Below are 13,438 nucleotides of genomic sequence, written 5' to 3'. Positions count from 1 at the left end.
TATATATGCAAGTTTCGCTTGTTTTTGGCTGGATGGCTCGTTTTGAGGGATGATAAAAAAATAAATAAAAATAAGAAAAACGGGAGTAAAAAGCACTTCCAAATCCGTACGAAACTGACTAACTCATCATGTACTCAATCCGTACGAAACTGACTAACAGAAATGCCCTGATAAAGGCTGTTCCCTTTAATTTTTATTGTTATCAAACGTACGTTAATATTGTTTAAGATTTGATTTGTTATACTAACGTTATTAGTTATATTGATATATTATAAATACTACTAGTTTTGTTCGTATTCATGAAACAAAATTAGTGGTATTTATAAACAGCACATTTATTGTTTAATCAGTGAATACGTTGTTCAACAATATTTCGCTTTTTTAAAGTAATATTTTATTCATATTAAAATTCCTTACCCAACTTTAGCGAAATTGGTCCAAAATGTCATGACTGCTTCTGCCAAAGAAGACTCAGACCGGCTGTAGTTCTTTGTGAAATGTGACAAATTATCCACTAAAGGCGCACCGAATATATATGGAAGATCTTCTCCTCGAATACTCCCAAATCGTGGAGGATAATCTCCAACCTGCGTTTGATAGTCGAACACATAGAAATACGTCCTTGCGGGTCCGACAAAATGATAATTACCTGCACGTAAAAGTGGAGCCACAATCACAGCATCACCTAATCCATCAACTGTAGCCCGAAATGTATTATGCGGGTGTTGGTCCGAACGTACCCAGTCTGTATATTCATTAAGAATTGTAAGAAATATTTCTTGCAGGTGAAACGTAAATATATTTCTCACTAATGTGCGAAGTAGTCGATCTCGCCTTGTTAAATCTATTCCAAACCGCTCTTCATGGGCTGAAAACCGAAAATATGCTTCCAGCCTTGTTACGCCAAACATCATATCATACTGACCATATAAATCCTTATAATTTTTCATGAGCACTGCTGGTTCATTAGGTATAACAATACCATCTATTGTAGGTCCAAAAGCAGTTAAATAGTCAGGAACAGTTAAATGGACCCTCATAATTTCTGATATTGGGCGGTCCCTTATGCAATCTACTAATGCCGTATTTTCGTCAATAGGACATCCTAAAACTGTTGCCAGATACCGTGTGTAGGTAGCTGCTTCTCTAGCAATAGCCCAAGGACTGAAAGCGGATCCACTCTGCATAATAGCTCTCTTGAAAAGCCCTAAAATGACAAAAGTTATGCAATAAATCATCTATAAACTAATCACACTTTAGAAATAGAAACAAAAAATAAATATAAATATAAATAGAAACAAAATATATATATATATATATATATATATATACAGCAAAACTAAAAAGTAAGTCTATATATATATATATATATATACAGGGTGTTCGGGATAAATTTGACATATTTATAATTAATTATATTTTTCCGTAAGTTACATGTTACACACACTTCTCTTCATTTAAAAGTTTGGACCCTTCTTCATTCATATACAAGATGTCAGAAAGGATGGATAGCTGGAACCCACCTGAATCATGGAAGAGAATAACTTGTATCATGATGATTCGTGCCCGCCATCAAAATAAGGATATTACGACTGCTGCCCAATGCTCCCTGAATACAGTAAAAACAATCAGGCATGAACTAGAGACTTGCAATGGTGACTACGAGGATGTAGCAAGAAGAAAGATCCCTAGCAGACGATCTGATTGCGTTCGTACAGCAGAATTCCTCGCAAATCTGCAGGAACAGGTGTTGAAGAACCCTGGCATTGGAATTCGGGCTTTGTTCGTGGAGTTGCTAACTGTAGTCAAGCCCTGGATAACAAGGGTAGCCAATGGTAGGCCGTATGTATGGCAGCAGGATTCGGCCCCTTGCCACACCTCTGGGAAAAGTCAAAAATGGTTGTCTGAAAATTTCTACGACTTCACCAGTCCAAATGTTTGGCCTCCAAACTCCCCAGACCTTAACCCCATGGATTATTTTGTATGGGGCGCAGTTGAAAAAGACACCAATCGCACTTCCAGTAATACAAAAGCCCAGTTAATGGATAAAATTAAAACAGTTTTTGCGGCCCTTCCCAGGGAGACTGTAGCATCAGCTTGTTCGAGGTTTCGAAGCAGAATTGAAGCTGTGATCGATGCTAATGGTGGTTATTTTGAGTAAATCTTGTTGATAGTATTGTAATTAACTCTGCCTGTAATGTTTTTTTGTCAATTCATTAAATTTAATAGATACAAAGAAGATTTTCTTTTTCCTTACGAAACTGTCAAATTTATCCCGAACACCCTGTATATATATATATATATATATACATCAGGAAGAACTGTAGCCAGTTTGCTCATGAGGAAAGAACAAACGGCCTAACCCAAGGTGCCAACAAGTACGAACCGGAGGCACGGAGATATAACAGCAGTGATGAATACCAGCATAAGGCCAAACATAGTAAAACAGACAGAACTGCTAATGACTACTCAAATCGAAAAGGGGGGAAAAGCATTCGCGAGGAACAAGCAGAACGTAAATACCTGCAGATTAGCTAGAAAAGCATTTCTAGTAATTATCCGTCGCAGTTTAATAAAACAGTCAACACAGTGCCATGAATGTAGCAGTGCCTCTCGCAACAGAGATGGAGAAGATGAGGACAATGAAAGTCCAGAAACAGAAAAACAATAAGTCATCTGTTCTGACTCACCAAATCTCAGAACCCCAGATCAGTATAAAATCCTACTAATATATGAGCGAGGACAAAAAGGACTCCTCCCTCGCCCAAAGCTGGAGAGGTAGAGATATACTAGAGAAAGAAATGAAAGAATACTTCCTTAGAAGACGCCAAAAGTGAAATTCCTTATATGGAAATATCTCTCATCATTAAAGGTAATCTTTTCTTTTTATTTAGGAAAAGCGAGATATTCTCACAACTTATCACTAGCCCCTCAAGTTAACGAAATAAATACTACCTGATCTACAGTTTGGAAAATTAGTACCAAGATCAAGTTAGAAAAACCAAACATGTGCACTTCCTGTCCATAAAAACTATTCATGACATTCTGCATGTCAACTTTAAATGCAAGGAAGTGCGTTTCTCCTCTACGAAACAAGCTAGTTTCTCGAACAGAGCCAACGCAGGTATCATGCAGATATAATCCTCCTTGAAGAAACCAACATCAGTTCCACATCTAAACTTTCAATAAGACGGAGATAATTGGATTATGAGCTGCAACCTAACCCAACTCAACAACGTCATTGTGCAGGGATTAGCATAGGTATCTACCATGGATCCAAGTACAATCTGAGGTTGATTGATGAAGTACCAGACCAGGCCATATTGTCATATCCCCACGTGTCCCGATGGCACAGAGGTCTGACATACGTCAGGTTTACAGGCCGAAGTTAACCCTCTGAGAATTGCCAGTCCTCAGCAGAGTGCCAGCAGCATCGACCGATTTAATCCCTTCCAACTACTAACCGCGCTCAGACGTGCTTAATTTTTTGTGTGAGCCATTAGGAGCAGACTCTACTAATCGACCAACCTTTGCTGGCTGACCATGCCATATATGATCATCTAGAAATGCCAAATCACAAGCAGCCCTGTGCGACCAAAATTCTGGAATTAATACAGAATAACCTCTCTGCAGTTGACGTGGAAATCTTTTTATAGGTAGTGACTTCAAATGCATCCTTGACCATAATAGCCTCATAGCATTAGTCATAGATAATGAGCTAGTTGACGTCTGCCGGCACCAATATGTAGAGGAGATCTTACAATAGGAGATCAGTTCACACAATAGATGGTATATAACAATAACAGGCTGGACTAGACAGGTTTTGCATATCACGACATATTATTTCTCTCTCATTAGAGGCATATTTTACACACCTTCCGTCATTTCAGATTACTCCATTTTAAACTACAGCTCTCCATATTTTTATAACCATACAGAGAGAAGTGCCTACTGGATTTTCAACAGTACCCTCCTGCAAGACCAAAAATAAGTGATTCGTCTACAGTCTTTAATCTCAGAGATGATACAATTTAAAGAGACATTATTGGATCCATCAAAACATGATAGCCCAGCCTGAAATCACAAATCAAGTCTTTCACAGAACTCTACATTCAGCATGCAGGTCAAAAGAGACACATCAAAATCAGGCAACTTGAAGATCTGTTCCAGTATTTTCAGAAAAATAGCCGATCTCATCAAGCATTGTTTCCTTCAGGCCATACCAGCATATATGGAACACACAGCTAAAGGAGCCCAGCTCAGACCGATCACACAAATATGAACTTATTAGATGCTCATACCAAATATGAAGCAAACGCCGTAGCTCAACCATCATCTCAGCCATCTGTTTGTAAGATGGTTGCTAATACATGGCAGCCAGAGAATGCTGGCTGCCATGTATTAGCAACCTCTTCACTCAGAGGAAAAATTATGATCATAACATAGATGGCAGCCAGCATTCTCTGGCTCGCTCTCAAAATTCTTCAACTATCTGAACAGTTCCTTTACATATCAAAACATCAACTACGTGTTCCCTATGGAACATGCAAACTGCAAATCCTGCTAGGCAATCTGCAAGCTACTCTAAAAAGGTGATGTTAGGGCTTAGACTCAACTTAAACGAAGATGAGTTCTTTCAGAAACATCTTCTTCCTCCAAACCTTGCTGACGGAACACACCTATTCATCTACTCTTGTTGGCGAATAGTTATGTAGCTTGTTGAAAAATATATTCTTCAACAAGCTATCAGAGGTCTCTAGCTGTCCACAATCCTCAGAATTGCCGAAGCATCAATACCTCCGGAAATATGAACTTTTATCGAGATCTCCAACCCTGGAAAGGCTTGGAGAGCATTAGATCCAAGGATCAGTAAACCTTGATCAGAACTAATAAACTCCAGAAGGAAAATCACAGTACTAGCAAGTTATGTTAGCTGACACAAAAGCATTTCCATATCTAATAACAGTTCAAAGCATCTAACTCCCCACAGAAACTCAAAAATAGCTATTCTTACTTTCTAATTCAAATCAGTAGGCAACTTTCTACCTGTCCTACTCAACCATAGGTACATCTGGATCCAGATCTCCTACCAGAATCCACCTTTCCATAACGTGCGCCATCCAATTTCGTAGTAGATCTTCCATTCTATACCGAAGCATCAAATCTGTGGCAGAAATTTAGTGTTGAGTGTGGCGCAATATAAAGTTGTGGCACAAAATTTAATTTCAAGGGTGGCGCCAACGCCACCCTTGAAAGCGCCACGTACTGGCGCTTTTTGTTCATTTTGCTGCATTCCTATACTTTCAGATTTGATGTCGCTCGTAAAGGAGTGCTGTCATGAACTTTCATTTTATTTAACACGTTTAGTGCAGTTTTGGGTTACAGATACGTGTTATAGTAATTATGTTCTTGGTAGAGGTCTGTTAATAATTCAATTTTTGCCGATGAAGCTTTAAAAATATGATTCATAGAACTGAACAATGTGTTCTGTCATTCAGTCTATACAGTACGACTGTAAGTAATACTTCATTGGTCTAATTGATTACAGTATATGAATTTTGAGTTCTTTAAAATAATTGAATTCTTTTCAGGTATACGACGGTTAAGATTAACGTGTTTTTCTCCAAGCATTTCTTCTTTGCAAATTTTATAGCTATCCATGAAATTTGCTTTTCTTCTAGTAAAAGAACCGAATTTAAATGATAATGTGAAGAGTGAAATTTCGTTTTTTGTGTCTTATTATATTTTAAGTCACATTCATTTTGTATAATCCCTTATAGTGCATGCTCTGGGCGCAGTTCTTGCATGAAATTGCAGCGTCCTTCTTTTATGATGCCAAACACTCCACGAACGAGTTGCCTAATTAGCACGTTTGTACAACCTTATTTCCTAGAACGTCTCTTTTGTCGGTGGACGCGTTCTCTTTTTTCGGAATTACTTTTTTTTTTTTTATTTCTGGAGTGGCGGTAATCAACAGTAAGCTCTGCGAAATAATCAAATCAAATTACTTTTAGGTTACTTTAAAGTCGTTCGCGTAGCATGAAAACAAAACGATTTAATTCCTCACACATTGTGTTTAGTGTCTGTTTAGCTATTAATAATGCGTCTGTCCTGCTTTCAAGTAGAATTAGCACTCGAATAACGTGAGTCAACAAAATAAAACTCGGAAGGAGGGGGGAGAGATAAAACGTAATAAACAATGTTCAATAAGGACACTGCAGTGTGTCAGTCAATGTTGTCTTGAATTTTTCTAAGAAGCTGCTAACTTGAACACTTCAATAATAATGTAAATAGCACAAACAATGCTATTTGGATGAAACGTATTCTTAAAGAAACAAGTTTTAGAAGGATCATAAGTTTATTGTAAACTGAAGCAAATCGTGAAATATTTTCATTCATAAAAATTTTAATACGGTAATTTCAACTTTTGTGATTTTAGTATGATATGCTAAGGGAAGAGATATCAGCAATAGGTTTGTGGTTTTCAACATTCATAACATATTTCCACTACGTTGTTCATATTTCATTCGTTGTATATCTATTGGAAGATAAATTTTGAAAGCGCTATTTGGGGAAGGAAATGATGTACCCGAATGTTTGTGTGAATAATGTGGGTAAAATGGAGCAGGACATAATTATTAAGATTTGTTACGATGGTAAGTCACTTAAAGATTGAAAATAAAAATACATTTGATGATTTGTGCGCTTTCTAATATTATAGGCTTGATCAATTTTCTCATTGAGTATGGAAGCATCTGATTATTTACTGAGTATTCTTTAAACCGTTGGTGATGCAGTACATAAAATGATACGGTCATACATTTTTTACTCGTGCCATTTATAATGACATATCCAGGTTATTTGGCAATTTCAGTGCTGAATGTGCAGTTTCCACAAGGAAATTTATCGATCCCTTATTTGCTTTTCGTGGGTATTCCAAAATATAATTGATCGTTTGGAGTTCCGGTTACATGCTTGCGACTCAAGTTGCACCTTTTATACAATAAATCTCATATGTATGCTTAATTCTATTGTTTAATTATAGGAATGTTAAAACGTGTGATCAAGTCTGTAAGATTGACGTTGGTTGATGGATTTTCCTCTGCATTAGTCATGCTTCATTGGCTGTGTATCTCTTGGAGGATAAATTTATGATAAATGCTATTTTGGGATGCACCGGTTTTTAATCTTTATTAAGCTGAATTAATGTTTTCTTGTGGATTTTGATTTGACAATCAAATTTCTTTTAGCAGTGCATCTGGGCGTGGAAATCAGCAAGTGCGATAGCACTGCCACTCAATGGAAAGATCAGGTGTAGTTTGAATAGTTAAGTCGCGAAAATAAGAGTATACGGTGCTAGCCTACTCCTACAGATATATGCAAAACAGTGTGAACCAGTAAGCGATGTGTTTGACTTAACCGGAAGTGACAGCAGCGTTACCGAGAGGAAGAATAAATACCAATATTTATGCTTTATTTATTTCAATGCTCAACTACTTTTCCATGCATTTTTTTAGTTTCTTGGCGTGATTAGTTGTAATATTATTATTCTTGTCTTTTTGTTTGTTGTATTATATTTATTTTCGTGGGTTGTTTTCTTCCCTACATATTCCCCGTGGGTATTCGAAAATGCAGTTTTTTTGATTTAGTGATGCATGTTGATGTGCTTTTGAGATGGGGTAGGTGAATATGCATTTGGGAATGGGGAAAGTTTTTTTTTTATTGAGGGAAGCGAGTGCACTTTATGGGACAGTGTGTATGATGGTGTATTTTTTGAGGTGTGTGGGTGATTTTTAATGGTTTATCAAGCCGGTGTTTTGTTCTTGGTGCCTGCGGTTCTGCTATTTCTTTGTGGTGAAGCTCTTAATTTGTGGGTTATGCACCAAAGTGGTTGAAGATAAATGACACAAGGTCAGATAAAACAGAAATTTACCTTGCATGTCGTGCTTCATTCCAAAATACTGTTCATCATTTTTCAATTATCTGTACTTGTTCGTAGTAAAAAACAAAATTAGGTGAAACTGCAGAGATTCAACAGAATTTAAAGGATAAATTTGTACAAGTTAAAGAACATGGAAATAATGGCTAATTCGTGGGAATATGAGTTCTGATTTCACACACAAAAAAATCGGAAAGTTCTTGATGCGCTTAAGCTTATAGATTAGATACTCGTTAATGCTGACCCTGTAAACTATTTTTAAATTAATATACTTTATGCAGATACTCACGAAGATCGATGGTATAATTCGCACTATATCTCAAAATAATATATAGTGTTAAGGACAATGAGATGGTGGTAGTTACTGCCTCATTCCCTAAAGATGTATTACAATTGATAACCTTGGGTAAGCTATCTGTGATAGTTACTGAGGAGGTTGAATACATTTTAGGATTCAAAGGCTAATTCCCTCGCCTACTTCTTTAAGAACATATGTTGCAAAGGTACACTCTGAATGCTAGGTGAGTTTCACACACACACACGGCTTCTGTAGAAGTTTGCGCGTTAAGTAACCTTTTGACTACTTGTATATGGAATATGACTTCTGTGTTACTTCAGCCGTGGTATCACTTCTGGGTCTGGCTCCCACTGATGCGGCTCTCTGATGTGGGAAGTCTGTTGAATGGTCTTGTATGTATCTGCTCTGATGGATGCTTTTCGCTGGGATATGAGCGGTGTTTCTCGGTGGGGTGGTAGGGGTGGGCCTGCCATTGGGCATAGCCACCGCTGAGGGATTTTCTAGGACAGGGTGCGCCAGTCACCCACCGCTGAATTAAATAATCCTTTGGTCACTCTTTGTTTGATCTGAGGAATAGCCCGAGTTTTTGAAGACCCCCCCCCTTTACCTTTACAAAGGTCGAAGCCGGTCTGGGAAGTGTCCTTTCCAATAATGCATAGTATTATACATGTCTAAGGATGTGTGCGTTGCATTATGGGATACCAAGGCAATTGATGTGAAGTCATTAGCCTGTATATACAATCATGAAGTTAGTTCACGTGAGAAAAGGTGTGTAAGAAAGGGCAGGTTTATTGGTTGAAATAGTTCATTTTCTAATTTCGCACTAGTAGGATTATTTGTGCCATTAAACAAATATCCTACGTTTCCTCAACCAAATCCGACTACTGTAATATTTTGAACATCTGTGGATGGGAATTGCAATTGAACCTTGAATAATTGTATAGTCCATGGTTACGTTTATGTACTACCTGAGATTCCTATATTTGTTTATCAATTTTGAACAAACCAGGTATGGTGAAACCTAATATAAACATACCAGTATGTTCTGGAATAACGGCATAATCATGAATATTCATAAACGATGCATAAAATTCGCTTCTCAATCTAGTTGGGAATAATAGAAAATGTGACAAGATAAGTAAACTAAAAATGCGCAGAGGTATTAGTTGGCTCACGAAATTAAACGAGCTCGCAGTTTAATATATACTGAATGTTATGTAATCAATCAGTACGGTAGAGACAACTTACGTGGAAAACCTTCCATGTTTGGATAAACATGAAGTCCAAAACAGCAAATTTAAATCATGAATAAATGATATTCTATAGAACTAATTTTGAAATCGATTTGTATATAAAATATTTTGGGTTTAGATTTAGATATGCAAGAATTGCTGAATATAGCAATATGAAAACAGTTCAGGTAAACAAAGTTCCTTTGCATAATGCAGTTGTCATTATGATATGACGACCTAAGGTATGTCATACTTCAGGAATTATATGAACGATTTAACCATTTGAAATGTTGAATTATAAGTTGTAAATAACACGTTACGTTGCTATTTACGAGAGAAATAAAATAAATTGCCATGTACGAACATTGTAAATGCAGAAGCAATATATGTGGAGTCACATCAACCTCATGCCATTAAACAGTTTTTACTAGAAGACGAAACATAGAAGAAACTTTCTCCAGATCTAAGTATTTTTTCGTGGTTATTTGTATTTAAACTTTAGAAAATAAAACCCATTCCACGTTTTGTAATATAGCAACACAAAAGGAAGTTCATTTTTGTACTCGATGCAGTCCGTCATTGTATTTGGTCTTCCCGTTTTATTTGAATTAAAGATGAAATCAAGAAAACTGCATTTTGTAGTCATTACTTTGCCTCCTCCAGTTGTGAATTTTTGATATTTCTTGTTTCTAAATGAAGTGTGAAGTATTTTCACTTCTAGTAATATGGTCACGTAATATGGTTATCAAAGTTCTATGCCCTACTCAGTTTTTCTTACAGCGATAAAATACAATTACTTTCATATTCATGCTACCAACACTCCAGGAAGGCGCTTCCTCTGATGGCAGTCTATCATATTCTTGCTTTGGGCGAGAAAGCAGGAGTGTGGAAAAAGAAAATGCAGCAGTAAATTTCTACATGGGGAACATAATACATACAAATGTTGCGTCGCTATATTCCTTTATTTGAATTTTTTTCCTTCCTTTATTTTTAATATTTTAATAATAAAATGCACCACCATTTTTAAGAATGGATCCAAATATTAAAAGACGATAATTTCTAATTATCTTTTATTTAAATAAAGTTTTCGATCAATGATAAGATCAGTCCAAGAAACTATATTTAGAATTCACTCTTCTCTAAGGCCGCCGCTACTTACAAATCCTTAATCAGAATGTTAAAGTTAGTTTTGCTTTTCTTTCTTATTACAATACCTTTAGTAGGAATAGTCGCGCTGGTGATTTCACTTTCATTGTAAGTGCTGCGTAATGATTTCCCAACTGGGATAAAAAAGACGAGTCTATGCAAGAGCTTTTCTTAGTCTTTATTCGTTTCCATGAATACCTGACAAGCTTCGCCGTCACGAAACACCTTTTTAGAAGCCTAACGACCTTGTTAATTTTCTCTCTCTATTGTTTAGCATCTATTTTTTAAACATCGTTTCTGAATGGTGAGTGTTAGCTTTTGTTAGGACTATCTCTAAAGAAAATTAGGACTTCGTAAACTTTTTTTTGAATTAAGGGACTTGACACACAAAAAACGGGATGTAACATCTGCGATTTAGAATCAGTGCCTGAATAGGAAGTCGATTTTCAGATATAATAATTTGTATAACTTCATCAATATTACTTTGTATTTTTAATGTTCTTAATATGCCTCTGACGCTTGAAATATTTTTATCTCCCACTATCTTCTCTTGTTTTTGTTAGATTAGGTGAGCTGTAAGCACTGCTGATTAAATATCAAACATGCAACGTGATCTCCAATAAGAAACGTAATGGAATAACACTGGATAATAGTTTAGCTGTTTTGTTTTTGAGATAAGAATATGAATCAGTTTTTGATTTTATACAGAATATAAGTATTTGCTTAAATTATTTATTATTTGATGTGGTTATGTTCTATATAATTCAGAAATTTGGCTTACAGACAGATACTGAAAAAAATTTGGTTGGGATCAGTCTCTCTGCGAGTTTGTTCATTATTGCCATAAAATACTTTTTTATTTTATGGCAATAATGATTTTATAACCTATTTATAATTTCACAAATATTAAATGCTGCTTTCCTCCAAAAACGTTCAAACTAATACTGTATCTGAACTGTCCAAAGTGATTTTCCGGCGGGGCTTGCATACCAACAACTGAAACATTTTTACTTTCTGACTGCAAAGAATGTATTCTCTTAATCAAAATGTGTTTTCATTATATGTTCGTCTCTTATAACAAAGTCTGATACAGGAGAGGATCACTGCTTTGCTTCAGTTCTTTAAATTGATATTTTCTGAACCACTTTCAGAGATTAGCTTATCGTCATCAGGATTGTTCCCGATATTAAGGGATTTAAAATGCGTTTAAGTACGTGGTGCTGAAGCATCCGCCCTTTCGTTGGTGGAATTGCTTAACAACAATCCTTTTATAAGCACCATACGAAAACAAAATAGAATGTGTGATAAGGGATCATGTTTATGTCACAATTTCTGGAAATTGCTGATCACTTTATTCGCAAATACCAAGGGACTGCGCTTCTTTCCTTCCAAGTTCATGTTACAATTAAAAATAAAAGGAAACATTGGGGAAGTACTTTATTTCCCTATCTGAAAAACCTCTCATTTTTCAAATTTTTGCAATTTAACAATTGCTTTAAATTGTAAATTACCTGTAAATGATTTCCTAGGAAATCATTTACAATCTCAGCAATAAATTTTAGCTTTAAAGTTTAATATTTCCTATTACTATGATAAAGCTTACATCATCAAATTCCTGATATGTGCCCTCAAAGGTGTGTACAGGATATGATAGTATAACATGAAAAACTTACATCGTAACTAACTTCAAATATGAGATTTGGTTTCCAGGTTGAATGTTGATATGTACGGATGCTTGGCCTTAAATCAATGCTAGAATGAAGAATAATTATTTTGGAGTCCATATATCTACAATTTTCCTCCAAATCCGTTTGTTACCTGTCAAGACTCCAACATTATCAGATCATTACCTAAGGCGGGAGCAAAATATACTAAACCTTCTGAGGTGACAGCAATGATGCCCGAAGTATCGAAGGCTATGATATCAAGATATTACATTCTGTTAACCATGCTCATTCTCTGGATGTTTCATCTGTTTTGAAAAGGAAAATCCCAAGGTGTTTTGGATTGGAGAAAATGCCAGACATTGTTATAAAAGACTGCTACTCATGTTGAAAAATACTTATGGATATTTTAATTGTCCTAGTGTTAGAATCCAGGTTTTGACAATCGAAACGTTTTCCTCTCGACTACACCGTGAATGAGTTCATAAAATTTGTTTACAGGACCCTGGACAAATATGAGACTGCCATTTTTACTGTTAGGAATTTGGTTGTGATGGTAATTATGCGGAATGGTCTTCAGAAACAAGCTGTAGAAGCAATGAGTTTATGTAACTCAGAATTATGTCGCTGTAGAATATTGTAATTAATTCATTTTATTAAGGTAATAACGGCCATGAGGAAATAGTAAGTGCTCTGACTGTGAATATACATACCCCAGGGTAAACGGGAGGAGGTAGTTTTATTTTTGTTGTCAATTTGGTCACTGATGATTGTTTGGTATGTAGTTCACTATTTCCCCCAGCTTTCGGTCACTTGCTTGGACCAAATTGAATTGATCTGTGCTGGACTGGTTTTCGGCTGAGTGCCTGTATTTCGTTCAGAAACATTGCAATGGCTTTAAAGGGAAGCGACCATTTGGTTGCACTGCTTGTATTATGGAAATATGAGAATTTGGTTTCCAGGTTGATTGCTGATATGTACGGATGCTTGGCCTTAAATCAATGCTAGAATGAAGAATAATTATTTTGGAGTCCATATATTCATTTTTATATTTATATTTTATTTATATATCAATTCAACTGGCACTTCAGTTGAGTTGCACTGGAACTGAGCGCTGTTTCGATACGCTGGGTATCATCTGGAAACCCAGTGCTCATTT

At 36.1% G+C, this 13,438-nt stretch overlaps 1 protein-coding gene across 1 annotated transcript in view; it reads right to left on the bottom strand.

The window, feature by feature from the left end:
* Positions 1 to 413: 413 nt before the first annotated feature.
* Positions 414 to 13,438, bottom strand: part of LOC150094478 (neuroligin-4, X-linked-like) — a 386,118-nt gene continuing 373,093 nt past the window's right edge. The window contains exon 4 of the mRNA XM_090412477.1: positions 414 to 1,207. Within this exon, the coding sequence (XP_090268603.1) occupies positions 414 to 1,207 (794 nt within the window). The remainder of the gene's footprint in view (positions 1,208 to 13,438) is intronic.

Source organism: Typopeltis vanoorti, chromosome 22, assembly GCF_054136105.1.
Source record: "Typopeltis vanoorti isolate ZY-2024b chromosome 22, IOZ_Tvanoo_1.0, whole genome shotgun sequence".
NCBI lineage: Eukaryota > Metazoa > Arthropoda > Arachnida > Uropygi > Thelyphonidae > Typopeltis > Typopeltis vanoorti.
This window is presented reverse-complemented; position numbering and strand designations above follow the sequence as displayed.